Raw genomic sequence first — 21,298 nt, 5'->3', positions numbered from 1 at the left:
GATTAGCTGTCTGTAGATGTGTGGTTTTATTTGTGGACTTTCAATTCTGTTCCATTGATCTGTGTGCCTGTTTTTGTATCAGTACCATGCTGTTTTGATTACTGTTGCTTTGTAGTATATTTTGAAGTCAGGGATTGTGATGCCTCCAACTTTGTTCTTTTTTTCCTCAGGATTGCTTTAGCTATTTGGGGGTCTTTTGTTGCCCCGTATGAATTTTGGGATTCTTTGTTTTATTTCTGTGAAGAATGTCATTGGGATTCTGATTGGTATTGTGTTGAATCTATAGATTGCTTTGGGTAGTATGGACGTTTTAACTAGGTTTATTCTTCCAGTCCATGTGCATGGAATATCATTCCATTTCTTTATGTCATCATTGATTTCTTTCTATAATGTCTTATAGTTTTCCTTGTATAGGTCTTTCATCTCCTTGGTTAAATTTATACCTAGATATTTTATTCTTTTTGTTGCAATTGTAAATGGAATTGTATTCTTGAGTAGTCTTTCTCTTAGTTGATTATTAGAGTATAGAAATGCAGCTGAGTTTTGGAAGTTGATTTTGTACCCTGCAACTTTGCTATAGTTGTTGATTATTGCTAATAGTTTTCCAATGGATTCTTTTTTTTTTTTTTTTTTTTTAAAGATTTTATTTTTTCCTTTTTCTCCCCAAAGCCCCCCGGTACATAGTTGTGTATTCTTCGTTGTGGGTTCTTCTAGTTGTGGCATGTGGGACGCTGCCTCAGCGTGGTTTGATGAGCAGTGCCATGTCCGCGCCCAGGATTCGAACTAACGAAACACTGGGCCGCCTGCAGCGGAGCGCGCGAACTTAACCACTCGGCCACGGGGCCAGCCCCTCCAATGGATTCTTTAGGGTTTTCTATATATACAATCATGTTGCCTGCAAACAGTGGGAGTTTCACTTCTTCCTTTCCAATTTGGATACCTTCTATTTCTTTTTCTTGCCTGATTGCTCTAGCCAAAATCTCGAGTACTATGTTGAATAAGAGTGGTGAGAGTGGGCACCCTTGTCTTGTTCTTCTTCCCAGAGGGACAGCTTTCAGTTTTTCCTCGTTGAGTATGATGTCGGCTGTGGGTTTGTTATACATAGCCTTTATTATGTTGAGGTACTTTCCTTGTATACCCATTTTGTTGGAGTTTTTATCATAAATGGATGTTGGATCTTGTCAAATGATTTCTCTGCATATATTGAGATGATTTTGTGTTTTTTATTCCTGGTTTTGTTAATGTAGTGCATTAACATTGATTGATTTGTGGATGATGAACCATCCCTGTGTCCCTGGTATAAATCCCACTTGATCATGGTGTATGATCCTTTTAATGTATTGCTGTATTTTGTTTGCCAATATTTTGTTGAGGATTTTTGCATCTATGTTCATCAGCAATATTGGCCCATAATTTTCCTTCTTTGTGTTGTCCTTGTCTGGCTATGGGATCAGGGTGATACTGGCTTTTTAGAATGAGTTAGGAAGTGTTCCATCTTCTCCAGTTTTTTGGAATAGTTTGATAAGGATAGGTATTAAATCTTCTTTGAATATTTGGTAGAATTCTCCTGAGAAGCCATCTAGTCCTGGACTTCTATTTTTTGGGAGGTTTTTTATTTCTTTTTCAATCTCTTTACTTGTGATTGGTCTGTTCTTCTTGTTTCAGTTTTTGGAAGTTGTATGAGTCTAAGAATTTATCTGTTTCTTCTAGATTGTCCAATTTGTTGCCAAATAGTTTTTCATAGTATTCTCTTATAATCCTTTGTATTCTGTTGTATCCACTGTAATTTCTCCTCTTTCATTTCTAATTTTATTTATTTGAGCCTTCTCTATTTTTTTCTTAGTGTGTCTGCCTAAGGGTTTGTCAATTTTGTTTATCTTTTCAGAGAACGAGCTCTTAGTTTCATTGATCCTTTCTACTGTGTTTTTTTGTTTGTTTCTATTTCATTTATTTCTGCTCTAATTTTTATTATTTGTCTTCTGCTGACTTTGGGCTTTGTTCTTCTTTTTCTAGTTTTCTCAGGTGTAGCATAAGATTACTTATTTGAGATTTTTCTTGTTTATTAAGGTGTCTGTTTATCTCCTTCCTCAAGGCTTTCTAAACCCTTTTCTTGTATGAGGTCCTTCTTGATCCTTTCTTGGGGGGGGGGGGCATCTCATGGCAATGAACTCCCTCAGCATTTGTTTATCTGGGAAAGTTTTTATTTCTCCATCATATCTGAAGGATAGTTTCACTGGATAGAGTATTCTTGGCTGAAAGTTTTTGTCTTTCAGAATTTTCAATATATCATTCCACTCTGTCTTAGCCTGTCAGGTTTATGCTGAGAAATCCACCAAAAGCCTGATAGGTGTTCTGTTGTAGTTTATTTTCTTCTGCCTTACTGTCCCTAATATTTTTTCTCTGTCACTGACTTTTGCCAGTTTTACAAATACATCCCTTTGAGAAGATCTTTTTACATTGATGTAATATAGGAGTTCTGTTAGGTTCATTTACATGTAATTCCAGCTTCTTGCCCAGGTTTGGGAAGTTCTCAGCTATTATTTCTTTGAACAAGCTCTCTGCTCCTTTCTCCCTTGCTTCTCTCTCTGGAATACCTATAATCCTTATATTTTCTTAATTGAGTCGCATATACCTTGGAGAATTTCTTTCTTTCTTTTTAGTCTTAGTTTTCTCCTCCATTTGCAGCATTTCTATATTTTTGTCCTCTAAATTTCTGATTCAGTCCTCAATAATATCAGCTGTATTTTTTAAGGAGTCCAGATTTTTCTTTATCTCATTCCTTGTGTTTTTCATCTCCAAAATTTCTGATTGGTTTTTTTTATAGTGTCAATCTCTTTTGTGAAGAATTCCCTCTGTTCATTAATCTTATTCTTGAGATCATTAAACTCTTCTTCTGAGTTTTCTTCTAAGTTGTTGAGTTTTTTATGATAACTATTTTGAATTCTGTCATTTAGATTGTAAATTTCTGTGATGTCGGGATTGATTGTCATTTTCCTTCTGGTCTGGCATGTTAATATACTTCCTCATGCTATTTGATGGGGTAGACTTTTCCCTCATATAGTGGTAGTATCTGGTCACAGATTCCACCTGCCACCACTGGGAGGGGCAGGAAGTCTGTTTTCTGAGCCCTCTGTGACCCCTGGCAGTTGTGCCTATCTGTTGGAAGCTGTGCCAACAGGGCCCATCTGTGTTTTCCCATTGGCCACTGCTGCTTTACACACGTTTGCGCAGGTGCTCTGGCAGATCCCCCTGTTCTGTCCAGCCAGCCGAGCTGGTGCACCAGGCGGGGGCGGGCAGGCGCTTTCCTTTGCGTGAGTAATCCTGCATGACCCTGCTCTGCACTCACTGTCTGCTGGCTTGGGCTGCTCAGCTTGGTGAGGATGCCCCTGCGATTCCTTAGCTGCCTCAGTGTGGGACGTTCCCACAGGCTGGGAGGCACATGTGAGAATGCAAGCGTTACTGTGGAGGACTGCCTTTTCCCCTTTTCCTGTCAGTGTCATGTGCCAGCTGTTGCATGATGTGTTCACCAACTTGGAAACTCTCCAAACCCCAATATTTTTTCTTTCTGTTCATCAGACTAGATAATCTCAATTGACCTATATTCAAGTTCACTAATTCTCTTTTCTTCCTACTCAAATCTGCTGTAGAGCTCCACTTCTAAATTTTTCATTTCAGTTATTGTACTTTTGTAATTCAGAATTTGGTTCTAGTTTATAATTTCTGTCTCTTCATTGATATTCTCTGCTTGCTGAGACATCATTCTCATACTTTCCTTTGGTTCTTTAGATATGTTTTCCTTTAGTTCTTTGAACATATTGAAAATAACTGATTTATGGCCTTTGTTTAGTAAGTACAGTGTCTTTGTTTTCTCAGGTACAGTCTCTGTACCTGCTTTTTTCCCCACTGTGTGTGAGCCATTCTTTACTGTTTATTTGCATGTCTGGTAATTTTATGTTGAAAACTGTTTTCAGGGCAGCAGTTTGCCCTGTGACCTCAACTCTCTGATAGATCTAAGAGTTATTCATTTTCACTTTGTTCCGCTTTTTTCTTATTGTGAGGATGGAAATAATGACTTCTAAGCTCTTTACATGTTGGAGCAGAAACCAGAAGTTACTGGCATTTTTTTGTAGTAGAAATAGGTGGGCTTTCATTTGTCTAAAGCTACTTTCGTTTCATCCTCATTTTTGAAAGATATTTTTGCTAGATATAGAATTCTGCTTTGAAAGTTTTTTTCTTTAAAGATGTCATTTTATTGTTTTTTGGCCTCCATTATTTCTAGTGAAAAGTCAATCATTTGTTTCCCTGTATTTATTTTTTTAATTTTTACTTTTTGCTTTTTCTCCCCAAGTTCTCCCAGTACATAGTTGTATATTTTAGTTGTAGGTCTTTCTAGTTGTGCTATGTGGGACGCCGCCTCAGCATGGCCTGATGAGCGGTGCCATGTCTGTGCCCAGGATCCAAACCGGCGAAACCCTGGGCTTCCTGAAGCAGAGTGCACGAACTTAACCACTGGGCCATGGGGCTAGCCATTTCCCTATATTTAATGCGCCCTTTTCTTCAGTCTGTTTTCAAGATATCTTCTTTACTTTTGGTTTTTACCACTTTTACTGTGATGTGCCTCACTGTGGTTTTTTTTATTTTCCCTCCTTGGCATTTATTGAGCTTCTTGGATGTGTGTGTCAATATTTTTCATCATATTTGGGGAATCTATCTATTAATTAGACTATTTTATACCATCCCATGGGTCCTTGATGCTCTGTTCATTTTTCTTCAGTCTTTTTTCTCTGTGTTCTTCAGATTGGATAATGTTTATTGATCTTTCTTCATGTTCTCTGGTTCCTTCTTTTGCCATCTTCAAGCTACTATTAAGCCTATCCATTGAAGTTTGTTTCAGTTGGATTACACTTTTCAGTTCTAGAATATTTTTTTGGTTCCTTTTCCAGTTTCTATTTCTCTGTTAAGATTTTTGGGGTTTTTTTTGTGAGGAAGATTGGCCCTGACTAACATCTGTTGCCAGTCTTCCTTTGTCTGCTTGAGGAAGATTGTTGCTGAGGTAATATCTGTACCAGTCTTCCACTGTTTTTTGTATGTGGGATGCCTGCCATAGCATGGCCTGACAAGCAGTGCATAGGTCTGCACCCAGGATCCAAACCTGCGAACCCTGGGCCACTGAAGCGGAGTGTGTGAACTTAACCATTATACCACTGGTCTGGCCCCCTGTGTTAAGATTTTTTATCTGTATATTCATTTAGCTCATATTTGCTTTTCATTCTTTGAATGTGTTTTCCTTTACATCTTTGAATATATTTAGAATAGATGTTGTAAAGCGTTTGTGTGTTTAATCCAACGTCTTGGCCATCTCCATGGTTGGTTCAGTTGTGTAGGGCTCACGTTTTCCTGTTTCTGTCTAGTAACTTTTTATTATGTTTTTGCCATTGTTGATGTATTTTAGAGACTTTAGATTCTATTGGCTTTTGCTGAAGAAGGTTTATTTGTGTTTTCGAAGGCATTTTCATGGCTGATCATCTTCAGCTCGTGTAGACTTTACTTTTCACTTTAGGAGGGATCTGTGGAAATCATAAGGTGTTTACAAATCTTCTCTAATCTGATAAGACACATTCTCCAAATGTGCTTTTCCTGTGGATTTTGTTTGGGTTTTGCTACAGTGGAAGTTAGTCAAGTGCCATTAAGGTCTCTCTACTTTGGTTGGGCCAGACTAGCAATGTCCCCTAACATTGCTTGACTTCTAGTATGTCTCTTCTGTTCCCAGCCCGATAACTTCTGTTTTCTGTTAGGCGTCAGCTACTTTCATTCTGTTAATGTGTCGCCTGTTCTAGTCCAAGGACTCAAAAGGAGCCTTACAGCGTCTTCTGTTGCCCCCCTCTTCACTATCTTTGACCCCAGATTCCAGGCTTCCCAAACTCATTTCTGACTTCCTAGCCCAGTAGGGCCATTGTAGGCTTAATGGGTCACCATGTAGAAACTGTCCCCAAGCAAAGAGCCTGGGCAATTGTAGGCTTATCTCTTGAGTTTTTATCTAGGGATCATAGATTGCATTTCTCTTGTCCAGTACCTGAAAACGCTTGCCTCGTACATCTCGTCTAGTTTTATGTTTTGTTGTTATGAAAAGGATAATTTGATATCAGTTATTTTATCATAGCCAGAAATAGAAATTCTCACCTTTATTTTTTAACCATTAAAAAAAAAAAGAATCCTTAACTTTGTGAAATATTTTTATTTCCTAGATGATTTAACAGATGATTTAAAACTTGCACAGAACATATTTTGATAGCAAATTTTATGGCTTAGACTTATAAATTGATAGCAAAATAAATGTACAACATAACTCTCATTTTTAGATGGCTTAATGGTACAAATAACTCCAGAGACCATGGAAGGCTTGCGGCTAGCTCTACGAGAACAAAAAGACTTTAAAATTACATGTGGGAAAGTTGATGCTGTAGACCTGAGAGAATATGTGGATATCTGCTGGGTAGATTCTGAAGAAAAAGGAAACAAAGGGTAGGAATTTCTTCTTACTCAAATGTAATTGATTTGATGGAGGGGGGAAGGATAAAAACATCCTGGTGATAAAATTAAATATTTATGAATAAATACAGAATGATACTATGAATGTAAATACTTATACTCCAGTTAATGAATGCAGTCTGCTTTTTCAAACATGTGCCTAATCAGGCCGCTGTGTGTTTTCTTGGCCAGGATGCTGAAAATTATTAAAGGGTGGTCAGTTTGGGAGGGGGCCAATGATAAAACGTCCATTGTGTAGCAGGGTTGGCTTGATGCCAGGGCTGAGAAAGATAAGGCACTTTTTCTGTCACATGGTACCTGTTTTTGTCAAGTAAGTAAAGGATTCCCTTTGGATGTTTATTCTGCATTATGTTGATTCACTGTAAATACAAACAACTGAATTTAATAATATATACATTAGAGGCCTTACAGAATATTACTGCCACTCCTTCCTCTTTTCAGTTACTCATTTTCTTTCTTTTTTGGAGACTGGCTAAGGGTTCTGGAGCAAAGAAGGAAGAAGAGGGCTAATGCTGAAGGATTCCAAAGTAGAGTTTTTGAAATTCATGAGACAGCTTTTCTGTTAGGAGGCTATTTAAGGTATTTTAAATCTCAGGTCTGAATTGGGCATATGGAAAAAGTAGATATAATTTGCTACACAATCAAGAAATCTTGGTAAATGAATATGAACTACAGTTTTAATTATTTTGCATATAATTGAGATCTTACTGCTGCTTTAAATTTATAGCTTTCATAATTTTTCTCCTTATTCCATTTGTTCAAATCTAATAATTCATTTCACAGGAAGCACGTTGGTACTAATAATTCTGTTGTGTTGTGTTCTGTAGTGTTATTAGTTCAGTAGATGGAATATCATTAGAAGGATTTCCAAGTGAAAAAATAAAACTGGAAGATGATTTTGAAACTGATGAGAAGATTGTAAAGTGTACCGAGGTAACTGAGAAAAAGGATTCCTTCCCTTTACATGGTGTTTGGACTTGGTTTTAGTTTTATTAATGTGGAGATTTTGTGGTACTTAAGCTGCATTTAAAAATTTGGAGGTTATTGCACTTTTTATGTTGTACCTTGAGACACACACATATATCCACCCCAGACTGCCTTTTATTATATACCAGATTTGGAATTCCATAGGATGATTTCAGGCCGTGTAGGGTGGTACTGCCTGCCAGCTTACAGTTAAGTTTTGGCAGCATTGCCATCTTTGTTTGTACAATAATATGTTATTTGACCATATTATTTTCATTTTTCTCTTATTTTACAAAAAATAAAATATTTCATTGACATCAGTTTATAGTTAGCATTTACATATGAAAGTTATTTTTGTATCTTCCAATTTTTTTTTAATAAGAGGATATGAAACTATAGACTCCAAACCCCTTAGTTCACCACCATACTCCCCCTCACTCTACCTCCCCGGTCAGGCAATCAGTGGTTCTCATTTCTTATGTATTCTTTGTAATTTTATGCATGTACAAGATAGATCAAAACTGTAGAGGATACAGAAATTATAGAATATTATTTTTTTGTTTGATCTTAACTTCATAAAGATGTCCTTATCAGATGGTGATCTTATAGGGTGGACGACTTAGTACCCTTCTCTAAACTGAGTTAACAAGGCTTTCGTTAGTACAGGTTAACTTCAGGCAAAAATAGCCATGTCTTTTCTGTATTCCATAACCTTTGGTTTTAAGTTTTTACTTGTAGTATAGATCAGGCGATGGATAGGTAGGTAGGTAGGTAGGTAGGTAGGTAGGTAGGTAGATAGATAGATATAATGCTCTTAACTAGTGGATTTCATGGCACTGACATTGGTATTTTATTAAAGCTGAATTGAAAGTAGCAATTGTTGCATTTTTAAAGCTACTTTTAATCTTAATCATGACTTGTTTTCTAATTAAATACATTTCAGGTGTTTTACTTTCTAAAGGACCAGGATTTATCTGTTTCAGCAACTCGTTATCAGTTTGCAAAAGAAATAGCCATGGCTTGTAGTGCTGCACTGTGCCCTCACCTGAAAACTCTAAAGAGTAATGGGATGAATAAAATCGGCCTCAGAGTTTCCATTGACACTGATATGGTGAGGCATGTTTTCATGATATCTTTTTGAAATGAATGCATTATATATGAAAATAATCAAAAGTTTTTTCTTCAACCTTTTATTTTTAAGGTGAATGAAGAGAACTAAAATTTGCTGAACATCAGTGTATGCTACACACTTCATGTACATTATCCCCTATACTCTCCACAACAGGGGTCAGCAAACATTTTGTGAGAGGCCAGACAGTAAATATTTTAGGCATTGTGGGCCTCTGATGTCTTTCACAACCACTCAGCTCTGCCATTGTGGTGTGAAGGCAGCCACAGACAGAATGTAAACTAATGGGCTCAGCTGTGTTCCAGGGAAACTTTGCTTACAAAAAGGGGGGCCAGACTGGCCCTCAGGCCATAGTTTGCTGACCCCTGCTCTGTAACAATCCTGTCTGATAAATAGTCTTTTAATTTATTATTCTGACTAGATTCTGTATTCGCATGATTTAAAATTACACAAGTCGACAAGTGTGTCTATAACAGGACCACCTCATTGAACGTTCCAGGGAGCAGCATTCACACTGTAGTCTGTACTTGGTGGCTCCTGGAGACATTCACTCCAGGCTGCAACGTAAATGGTTCCCAGTAGAGCTGTGTAAGGTAACAGTCCTGGAAAGATCTCCTTCCCATCCTCATCTCCTAACCCTTCAGTCTACCTCTAGACTGCCCTTCCTCCTCCTTTCTGGTCAGGCAATCAAATGTTACCCATTTCTATGTATTCTTTGTGATTTTATGCATGTGTGAGCAAGTAAGTGTGTGTGTCCTTTTCATGCCTCCCTTTGCACTGTTATTTTACCTTATTTAACTTAATATATCTTAGAGACATTTCATATTACTACATCATCTTTTTAACAGTTGTGTAGGAGTAGTTGATTATATGAATGTGCCATACTTTAACTAGTTCTTATGCATGTTTGGTATGTACTGATTGACATTTAGGTTATTCACAATATTTTGCTTTTTGTAACTGTGAGTATATAAGAAACATCCCTAGAAGTAGAACGGCCAGGTCCAAGTATGTATTCAATAGATACTACCATATTGTCTCAAAGAGAGGTTATGCCAATTAATATTTCCCCCACAGTTTGTGAGTGTTCTTCCCCCACATCCTTATCAAAGCAGTATGTAATCAGACTTTGGAGCTTTGCCAATGTGATAGCTGAAAAATGGTACTCCAGTACTATTTTAATATGCATTTCTGTTTCCAACATCCAACATAGAAGATTTCAAAGCAGGTTCTTAATTAGAATGGTTAATCTAAACGTGAATGAGTTCATATCCTGCAGGTTTGCTTTCCTTCAGTCAGGATGTGTTATATTCATAGTTCTTATTGGAAAGGAGAACTTAAATTTTCATCTCACTGTTAAAGGTTCCATTTTCAAGGACGCATCTGATAATTATTTGAGTAAGCACTGTTAATATTTTTTTAGTCAAATGTATTAAGATGTAATTTTCACCAGCAGCATTAAATTCAAATATTAAATATTGCAACAACAAATTCAAAACATTTTAGATTATTTTTACTTATTTTTTTGTGAGGAAGATTGGCCCTGAGCTAACATCTGTTGCCAGTCTTCCTCTATTTTTTTGTATGTGGGATGCCACCACAGCATGGCCTGATGAGTGGTGTGTATGTCTGCACCTGGGATCTGAACCTGTGAACCCCAGGCTGCTGAAGCGGAGTGTGGGAACTTAACCACTATGTCACTGAGCCAGGCCCTAGATGATGATGATGATTGCTATTACTTTCATACCATGGGATTCTTATTTATGTCATGTTGGTAATCATTCAGAACCTTAGTTCTCCAATGTGTTTACGTGTTCATTGAGAAGAAACCTAAAGTATGAAGTAAGTAGTGGCAATTTTTAAAATTTTTATATCTGTACGAGGGACAATTATAATTTATGTAGTGGATGGATAAAAGAAGTATAGGAGAATGTAAAACATTATTTTATGAATAAAATATCAAGTATTATCTTAACATGCTAAACTGAATGATATTTGTAGTTTAATTATTTTATATTCATCTGCTGAGCTAAGCAAGATTGCTCACTTTCTAGGGTTGACTTCTCTGTATTTTTTTTCCAGGTTGAATTTCAGGCAGGATCTGAAGGCCAACTCCTTCCTCAACATTATCTCAATGATCTTGATAGCGCTCTAATCCCTGTGATCCATGGTGGGACCTCCAGCTCTACTAGTTTACCATTAGAAATAGAATTAGTATTTTTCATTATAGAAAATCTTTTTTAGTGAAAGGATTTGGGTCATATTGTATATTGCAAACTGATCTGTTAAAACTAACTCCAGCACTAAAGCTGAAATGCCACAAACACTAAAAGTAAATATATTTAATGTTTGAAATACGTAAGCTTTGCTTTTTAAGGCAGGAATGATTTTTTTAAATCATTAGCACAATATTTAAATCTGTAAAAATTTAAGAGATCTACAGTTTTTGAAGCTTTACATTTAATACAAGTACTAAAAAGACAAGGATTTCTTCTGCCTTTAAGAAATTTGTAGCATTTACTGTGTTATTTAAATGCTAAGCCAAAGTATCTGCACTTAGGTATACCTCTTTATGCCAAGAATGATTTAATGAAGGCTCTTTTCAGATGTCACCTTACAAGGGAAATAGCTGCTTTGTGTATTTGATTTCTAAAGTCTATTAAAAATGTATTTCAGTGGCACAGACCAGTTTCCAGAACTTAGACTTACAATTCTTTGAATAAGGCAGATAACTTATTTGTATAACTGGAGTGGAGACCTACCTCCATGATTAGACAAACTGTTTGGATTAAAATCAGAATTTTGCCTTTTTCTTCTCAAATTATATATATATATATATGGTTTTTTCTTGATTAAATGGGTATTCTTAAAATAATTGTGGGTGCTTCAGGATTTTGTGCTTCTATATTTAAGTATATTGTTTTTATAGCGAGAACATGTGATTCAGTATGTTTTATAAATCTTTAATAATTTATAAATAGGTAATATTTTTGTATTGCAGTACATTATTTTTCCTCCTTTCTTTCCAAGGTATTTCACTGTATTTACCACTTCTAAGACTGATTGACGACAGGCCAGATGACCCTTGAAGTAGTCATTATGTAGCAATAAATGAAGCCTGAAAAAGGTTTTTTTTGTCTTTTAACTTCTCCTTTAAACCTTAGAAGTTTCTTGGCAAGTCTGCGTATTTTCATTGACACCAATGTATTAAATATAAATTTTAATGAACTAAGTACTTTTGCATATTTTAAATTCTTTACATGGTAGTTATTTTTTATAACAGGATATTAACATAAGTTAAATTCTGTGTATTTGAAACTGTTACAGAGCTTAAGCCTCTTTACTTCAAACAGCAAAAAAAACTATGTTGCATTAAAAAAAGTAAAGGGCATATTTTAGTTAGAGCTGTCATTTAAGTTATATAAAATATAATCATTTTGTTGCTTTTTTTATTCTTATGTGGAATATGTATGTTTTTGTATCAAAAACACTCATTGTATATCTCAAGAAAAAGAAACTACACTAAATAGCCCTGTTTTAAGAAAAATATTTACCAAGCATCTCAACTGGAAGACCCAGTCAGGGTTATAACTCAGGATCTGAAGTCTCAGGCCAGGAGAGACTGGGAACGCTAATCAGTTGGGTCATATGCTTCTTACTGAATCATATCAGTAGTACTCGCCAAAAACAGCATGGAGGAGAGTATCAGTCTTCTGGCAGTAGCTACTTCATGAACGATGTAAAATGTTGCAGACATCAAATAAAATGGCAACACGTAATAACTTGTGAAATTTATTGACATGGTGTAAGGTAAAAACAATTATATATAAATTCAATTTATATTATTTTTCTTTATATGGTGTGTGTTTCTTTTGCAGTATAAGTAATTGCACAATCTATGAATACTGAACTTTCAACCTTAAAATAACCAAACAGTGGAGGACTCTTCCCATGATGAGATAGCTTTGGATTTGTTTTCTTAAAGTCACTACATTTAATAAAAATTGGAATTACTTGCCTTTGGAGGCACACTTCAGAGTATTCTTTGTAGATGTGTACTATGTTTCTGAATGTATTTGTTACTTATTTGGTCATGTTCTTCATATTGCTACTTAATTTTTTTAAAGGTGAAGAATTAGAATGTTTCTTTGTACTCAGTCTGCAACGATCTATTTTTGGTCTTATGCCTTTTAATACTACTCTCTTTCTCTGAATTTTGAAATATGAAGTAAAATCTAGTTTGTTTGTTGTACGCAGCCATCCAGCAAACTGTATGTGTCTGGTATACTTGCTACATGCAGAGCACTTTATGAGTCTTCATTGGTTAAAAGATGAATAAAATAGTTCTCCCTCTCGGAGCTGAATGTATGAAGCAGATAATTAACAACGTAAAAGTAATTGTTATGACAGAGCCATGAATCTTGACTAGATGGCTGGAAAATAACCCAGGAGGGCAGCCACACCAGTAATGAGAAGGCAACCCGAGAACCTGTTAGATGGTGGGCATTAAACTTGTCCAGGCAAGAGGTGAAAATCTGAAAAGTAGGGAAAATATAGAAAGACTGAACCTTCCCTTTTAAGGCAATTTACTTTAAAGAGTCTTGTGTGTTATGTGAATATCTTACCTTATAATTTAATCATAAAAGTAGTAGCCTGATTATGGTGTCTCAGTTGCCTAAGTTTATAACAGCCTAGATTTAGATATTGTTTTATAAGTAAAGAACAGAACTTTTTTTTTTAATAGTTAGCATAGCTTTGATAACTTGACTAAAATTTTAAAAGATGATATCTTGATATAAGCCAGACCCTCCAAACCATCCTAGGTTTTAATTTTAATCATTGCAATTGAGGAAAAAAGTTTCATATATGTAATATATACATGATTAAAAAATGAGAAAATATTAAAAACTTACATGTAAGTTTTACCTCTCATCTTGCATGTGTCTACCTTGTTCTTCCCATTCCAATCTCAACAATTTTTTTTTTCTTTTTGATGAGGAAGATTGGCAAGAGATGATAGCTCAGGGCCAATCTTCCTCTTTTTGCTTGAGGAACATTGACTCTGAGCTAACGTCTGTGCCAATCTTCCTCTATTTTTTGTATGTGGGACACTGCCAAAAGCATGGCTTGATGACCTGAACCTGCGAGCCCTGGGCCATCGAAGCAGAGCATGCAGACTTAACCACTATGCCACCAGGCTGGCCCCAACAAGTAATCATTTTTATTAGTTTCTTGTGTATCTTCCCAAGGTTTAGGTGCAGTAGCAGCAAGTACAAATATATTTTTTCCTCTTAATTTTTTTATACAAAATGTGGCATGCTGTTTACAGTGAAGAACACAGTGTCATCTTCTCAATTACTTTGAGTTATGTGGTTTACTTATATTTAGAATCTTAAAGGTTTCATTGTTTCTCAAACCACTTTTACTCAGTGATTGATAAAAGCAGCTTAATTGCAGAAAGGCAAGAAGAAACTCTGTTATTGGAATTATGACCATATGTTTCAGTAGGACTATTTTTCTCATAAAAAAATTTTTATGACTAAAACACTTGCAAGGTTATTTTTTATTTCAGCTGTATTTAAAACCTACAAGACCCTAAGCCTCACAATCTAAATTTATCTTTTACCACTTAACACACTGAATTGTGTTTTTCTTTACATCATATTTTTAGTAGTTTTAAATCCTTATATTGTGTTTTGGATTTAGCTTGGAGTGATACACAATTTAATATTTAACACCTTTGGGGAAACATTTTCTTCATTTGCACTGATCGAATTACAACTATATTTTCATTCTTTTTACAAATGAAATAGGTCTAATTCAGTGCTTCATTATGAACCTCTGAATATAATAAAGGGTTTTTTCTTTGCTTTTTTTGGTTGTTTGGTAAAATAAGGTGCTAGACAGCCTCCAAGATAGCCGACAATGATCCCTACCTCCTGGTATTCCCACCCCGTGTGGTCCCCCTCCCACACGGTGCCATTGTTGGTTTTTGTGGCCAATAGAATAAGGCAGAAGGGATGGGATGTCACTTCCAAGATTGTTATAAAATACTCTACGGCTTCCATCTTTGGTGCATGTCTCCCTACTCTCTCTTCTTTCATCTCTCTCCCCCCACCACTCCCTCCATGTCTGTGTGTGTGTCTCTCTCCCTTTCTATTGGACCACTCACTCTTGGGGAAGTCAGTTGCCAGACTTGGGCAGCCCCATGGAGAGGCCCATTTGGCAGGAACTGAAGCCTCCTCACAATAGCCATGTGAGTAGAAGTGGATCCTTCAATCCCAGTCAAGCCGTCAAATTGCAGCCCCAGCCAACAGTTTGACTGCAACCTCATGAGAACCATCCAACTAAGCCCCTCTCAGATTCCTGAATCTCAGAAGCCATGTTAGATAATAAATGTCTGTGGTTTTAAGCTGCTAAGTTTTCTGGTGATTTATTATATGCAGCAACCAATATTAGACAACTAATATGAGGTACCTCTATCTTTGAGCAGCTGTAAATAAAAACTGCTTAAAGTGATTAATTGCCCTGACAGAATTAAGCATATTTCTTATCAACACTTATGGATTCCATGCCACAAGTAGTATGTGCTAAGTGCAGAAAATACTAAGAGAAAGAGCAGGATTTGGCCATGTAAGAACAAAGATGCAATTGTGGGAAACTTCCTGTTTCTGGAAATTGCATACTAGATATTTAGATCCATGCTCCTGCTGAAAAAAAACCAAAGCTGATTAAAATACAAAAATCATCTTAAAACATCCGGGGGATTTTAAGACAGTAAGGAATGTCCAGTCCAAAAGTAGAGAAGTTAAGTGAACATGGGGCCCTATTGTGACAACTTTATGAGGTGAGGGGAACAGATATCAAAGTTCAAGACCTACACAAGGTGGTGAATCTAACAGAACTTCCACACAATAGGCTGAGACCTCCCCCCACCCCCAGAGGGTTTCCCCCTTTGGATGAGGCTGAACTAGAAGTATAAACTATGTAAAATTGTAGCCAAGTTTAGAATTGTCTGCACCACCCAAAGACTCTTAAGCATTTAACTTGCTTTAATGTGTTCTCACACTGGTGATGCCTCCAGGTGCCAGAAGGAATAAAAATGTAAATCTCCATAGAAAAGTAACTTCACTGTAGGCCTCAAATTACTTTTCAAGTATAACATCTACTAACACAGTAAAAAAAAATAAGTAGGCATGTAAGGAAACTAAACTCCAGAGGCACGGATTAGTAGAAACAATGAAAACAAACTCATAGACTTAGGTATTGGATTTATGCATTCTGTGTTTAAAGAAAGTCAGGTGTGGGGTACCTGTAGAGAATGAGAAACAATAAAAGCTTATGGAGCTAATTTGGGAAAGAACTGAATACAAATGTTGCAAGAATATATAAAAACTGAACCTTAAAACTCAGTAAATAGGTTTAATGGCAGAAAAGAATACAGCCAATGGAAAGAATTTATAAACTGGAATATAAATCAGGAGAAATGATACAGAGTACAGCACGGAAAGACAAAAAGATGGAAAGATAGAAAAAACAAACATATAGAAGATATCGTGAGAAGTCCTAATATATGCTTAATTAGCTGCAGACAGGGGAGAGTAGAACAGAGCAAATATTTTTAGATAATGTAGACTTTTCAAAACTCCTAAAAGACATGACTCCATAGATTCAAGAAGCCAGACAAATCCCAAACAGAATAAAAAGCAATCTAGACGTTGACACAACAGGAAAACAGGAACTGCCAGCTGTCACAGACAGAGTCCAAGCACAGTTTGTGCTCTCCCAATCAGAGGACCAGGAAGCGGGTTGGGGAGTATGAGACAGAACCCTTTTGAATTTACTTGCCTTATTCCAGGAGAGCTGCAGAAAAGCAGCAGCACCCCGTCCTGCCACCACATGTAAACTCTGTGAGGTGGAGCCTCGTCGACTTGCCCTGCCCTACACCAGGCTAGAGACAGCAGAAAGGTAGCACCCCTCTCTCTAACCACTGGTGCAATGATGGCAGACACTGCAGGGGGGAACACTAACAATGGTGTGGGGAGGGTAAAGCCCTTTCTAGCCAGAACGCCAAGAGAGGGGATCTTGGAACCAGAAAGTGTGGGGAAGATCACAGGTAGGAGGAAACTGAAGAAAGGGAACCTCTAAATTTGTGTATAAAATCCTGGGATCACCCTCAAGCTGTGCATTTATGTAACTGACCAGAGGTAGCGGAGCAAAGGTTTTGAACACTGAAACACAGTGTATATCACTATCCTGGTGTAGACTGGTCACTGACTGGGTGGTGCACAATTAGGGCAGACCAGAACGGCACTAAAATGGCTTTGAAAACTAAATTATCATTGGAACCACAGCCCACAGAAAGCTGGCCAGGGTGTGAGGTCTGAACTAACTGGAGTGACTGCCAGCTAACACAAGACAAAACAAAAACATTCTTCTGAAGATTTAAACAGGATTGAGAGTTTCCTAATATTCAAAATATCCAGGAAGCAATCCCAAGTTACTCAACATGCAAAACACTAGGGAAATCTGAACAACTCTCAAGGGAAAAGACAATGAGCAAAAGCCAATTCTGAGATTACCGGAATGTTGAAATTACCAGAAAGACTTAACATGAATTATTTTAATCATGCTACACAAAGCAAGGGTAAACAGTACTGAAATGAATGGAAAGACACAAGTCCTCATCAAAGAAACAGAAGCTATGAAAAGAACCAAATGGAAATGTTAGAATTGAAAAATACAGTAACAAAAAATTTACTGGAAGATCTTAATAGTAGAATGGAGATGACTGAGGGAAGAGTCAGTGAATTTGAAGATACATCAGTAGAAACTATCCAGTCTGAATTACAAAGTGAAAAAAGTAGGAAAGAATGAGCTTTGAGGACCTATGGGACAGTATCAAAAAGTCTAATATTCGTGTCATAGGAGTCCCAAAAGAAGAGGTGAAATATTGGAAGAAAAAACGTTTGAAGAAATAATAGCTGAAAATTTCCAAAATTTGTTGAAAGAGATAAATTTATATACACTTAAATTATATTTACAGCATGTCTACTGGCACAGTGAACTCCAAGAAGGAAAAAACAAAAACCATACCCAGGCACATCATAACAAAACTGATAAAACCAAACATAAAAAAAATCTTGAAAACAGTCAGAGGAAAACAACACTGCATATGGGAGAAAAAAAGATTGGAATTATGGCAGACTTCTCATCAGAAACCATGGAGGCTAGAGGCAGTGGAACACCATTTATATAGTGCTTTAGAAAAAAACAAAAACTACCAACTCAGAATTCTTTAACCAGCAAATATATCCTTCATGAATGAATGCGAAATAAAGAATTTTCAGAAGAATAAAAACCAAGAGAATTCATTGTCAGTAGGCCTGCTTTAAAGGAAATAATAAAGTTCACAGGGAAGGGAAATAGCAGGAGAACACTAGAATGCCAGGACAGAAGGAAGAGCAACAGAAATGGTAATATCTGAGTAAAGAGAATAGACTATTTTTCACATTTTAAATTTGTTAAAATATGTGTAACTGCTGAAATAAAAAATTTATAACATTGTCTGATGGGATTTTCAGTGTATATAGATCTAATACTTATGAGAACTGCATCTTAATGGGGGGATGGTAAAGGGACCTATATAGGAGTTAGGTTTCTACATTTTACTTGAGGTGGTAAAAAATTCTAAGTAGATTACAAAAGGTTTGGTATGCAATAACATCTAGAGCAACCATTAAAAAACTGTGCATGGACATATATTTTTAAAGGTCAATACCCCATGACCAAGTGGTTAAAGTTCTGAACGCTCCTCTTTGGCAGCCCAGGTTGGCAGGTTTGGATCCCAGGTGCAGACCTGCTCCACTCATCAGCCATGCTGTGGAGGCATCCCACGAACAAAGTAAAGGAAGACTGGCATGGATGTTAGCTCAGGGCGAATCTTCCTCAACCAAAAACAAAAACAAATTCTGAAAAATATTCAAATAATTCAAAAAAAGGCCAGAAAGGAAAACAGGAGTGAAAACCAGAAGGGACAAACAAAATTAATGATAAATAGTAGACCTAAATCCAACAATATAAAAAATTACATTAAATTTAAGTGGTCTAATATGGCAATTAAAACACACAGATTAAAAACAAGACTCAGTTGTATGCTATCTACAAGAAACCACCTATATATAGGTTCTAAAAATAAAAAGATGGAAAAAGATATACCAGGCAAACACACACACACACAAAATCCCTGGAATGGCTATGTTAATATCAGACAAGCAGACTAAAGTAAAAGAAAAATTACCCCGTGGTTTCTTATTGCCTTTCACAGACTAGGTAATAAGACAGTAACTTGCCTAAAGTCACACATCTAGGAACTGAGCTAGAATTTAAGGGAATACTTTCTAGTAGTTAGGACTCTCCAAACATGAAGTAAGCTGTATTAAATTTATCCATGCAGATTTTTGATGGCTCTGCTTCTAAGTTCAGAGCCAGCGGAAGTATGAAGTTCCTCTAATCCAATGTCCCTCCTTTTACTAATGAAGAAAATGAAGAGGTAGTTCTAGGGCACAGAAACGACTTATGAAGCTAGAGGTCACACAGCTGAAACTAGACCCCAGGTCTGACCGACGCCCTTCTCACTACACCCAGTGCTCGTATTCTAGATAACGTCTAAGATTCATTTTTAATCCCTTGAGTTTGTGTGTTCATCGTTCACTCAACACTGTAGGTAAACACAGCTAACTGGGTGAGTGGCAATAATGCCCAACAGATTTGTTGAATTAAAAAGGAACATTAAGCAGCTAAAGTGAACCAAGATATAAAATATTTAAATTCTCAATTCTCAAAGTCTGACTTCAACCCTGAAGGCCATTAAAAATTCACTGAATTACATTAGCTTTTTGTTTTTTTAAATCACAATTTAGGGAATTTATAATTAGTGGGAATCCCAGGGTTTTAGCCTGAAGTTATGTGGAAGAGGGAATATATATTGCAAAGACCTCAAATTTGGCAGATGACATTTAGGCGTCTTTTGGTAGGAAAATGTCTGCTGAACTGCAGAATAAACCCCAAAACAAGGATCAAAATAAGTGGAAGCTATCCATGTAGGCATATTTAAAAAGAAATTACAGGCAACCAGAGAGAAAACAGACTGCTTTATATTAGGAGAATTAGCAATTGGGCTGGCAGAAAACTTGTCAATAACAAAATAGAGGCCAGAAAACTATAAAATATATATACTTAATATATTAAATATAAATTAATGTTAATATGAATAAACGTTTTTATATTTATATATATATTTAAGTGCTGAGTGGAAAATAATTAAACTTTAAGGCCAGCTACCCTCTTCTTCAAGAGTAGGTTATATATACGGAGTCAAAGGTCATACTTTCACAGATGACCTCATTTCACACCACTCCTCTAATACACATCATCTCACCACCTCTACTCAGATTGGGTTAATCAGAACCAATATTATACTATTTATTCCTATTTATTTATGTCATCAAAAGCAGCTCCAAAAAGTGACCAAACTCTCAGGTCAATACCCATTTTTCACATTCTAATCCTTATAAAGGCTCTGTATATCTCCTATTCTTTCCTCAGTGCACCATATACCCTTAACATAAGAAACCCTTTTTTTACCAAAAAAAAAAAGTAATTAGATACATATTTGCTATAAAAATTTCCAAACACTCAAAAGTAGAGAAAATAGTATGATGAAACTCCATATACCCATCCTATAACAATCCTCAGATTCAACAATTATCAAGATTTTCCACTTTTGCTTCATCTATCCATTTATTCAGACATCATCATTTCATGCCATATACTTCAGTATGCAGCTCTAAAAAATGAACTGTGAAGAGGAATTTTAATTGAGTCAGTTGCTGTAAATATCTATGAAAATATTGATCTAATACTATGATCAATAGGCCATAAAAACTTTTGTACTGCAACTGATACCATCAATAAAGTGAAAAAACAGCCTTCAAAATGGGAGAAAATATTTGCAAATCATTTATCTGTTAAGGGACTTGTCAGACTTTATAAAAATTTTTACAATTCAACAAAAAACCCACAAATAATCCAATTAAAAATGAGCAAATGATATGAATAGACATTTCTCCAAAGAAAAAACACAACTAGTCAATAAGCACTTGACAACATGCTCAACATTATTAGTCACTAGGGAAATGCAATTCAAGACCACAATGAGACACTACTTCATTTCCACTTGGATGGCTACGATAAAAAAAAACAACAGATAATAACAAGTGTTGGTGAGGATGTGGAGAAATTGGAACCCTCATACATTCCCGGCGAGAAAGTAAAATGGTACAGCTGCTTTGCAAAACTCCTGGGCAGTTCCTCAAACAGTTAAACACAGAGTTACCATATGAACCAGCAATTCCACTGCTATGTACATACCCAAGAGAAATACGTCCAGATGCTTCCACATAGAACTTGTACATGAATGTTCATGGCATTATTCATTAGTAGCCAAAAAGTGGAAACAGCGCAAATGTCCATCAGTTGATGAACAGACAAATAAAATGTGGTATATGTAAACACCGGAATTTTATTTGGCCATAGAAAAAGAATAAAGTACTGAAACATGCTACAATATAGATGAACCTGGAAAACATCATG

General features: G+C 36.2%; 1 protein-coding gene across 2 annotated transcripts in view; it reads left to right on the top strand.

Annotated features, from left to right (window-relative positions):
• The window catches only part of ZFYVE16 (zinc finger FYVE-type containing 16), a 55,326-nt gene extending 42,646 nt beyond the window's left edge, over positions 1 to 12,680 (top strand). For both annotated transcript variants that reach the window (XM_014857014.3, XM_044777926.2), the window contains 4 exons: positions 6,360 to 6,522; positions 7,377 to 7,482; positions 8,459 to 8,626; positions 10,727 to 12,680. In XM_014857014.3, the coding sequence (XP_014712500.3) occupies positions 6,360 to 6,522; positions 7,377 to 7,482; positions 8,459 to 8,626; positions 10,727 to 10,888 (599 nt within the window). In that variant the 3' untranslated portion in view covers positions 10,889 to 12,680. The remainder of the gene's footprint in view (positions 1 to 6,359; positions 6,523 to 7,376; positions 7,483 to 8,458; positions 8,627 to 10,726) is intronic.
• Positions 12,681 to 21,298: the final 8,618 nt, after the last annotated feature.

Source organism: Equus asinus, chromosome 9 (assembly GCF_041296235.1).
Source record: "Equus asinus isolate D_3611 breed Donkey chromosome 9, EquAss-T2T_v2, whole genome shotgun sequence".
In the NCBI taxonomy this organism is placed as follows: domain Eukaryota; kingdom Metazoa; phylum Chordata; class Mammalia; order Perissodactyla; family Equidae; genus Equus; species Equus asinus.
Note: the sequence above shows the minus strand (reverse complement) of the source record. Positions and strands in the feature narration are given on the sequence as shown.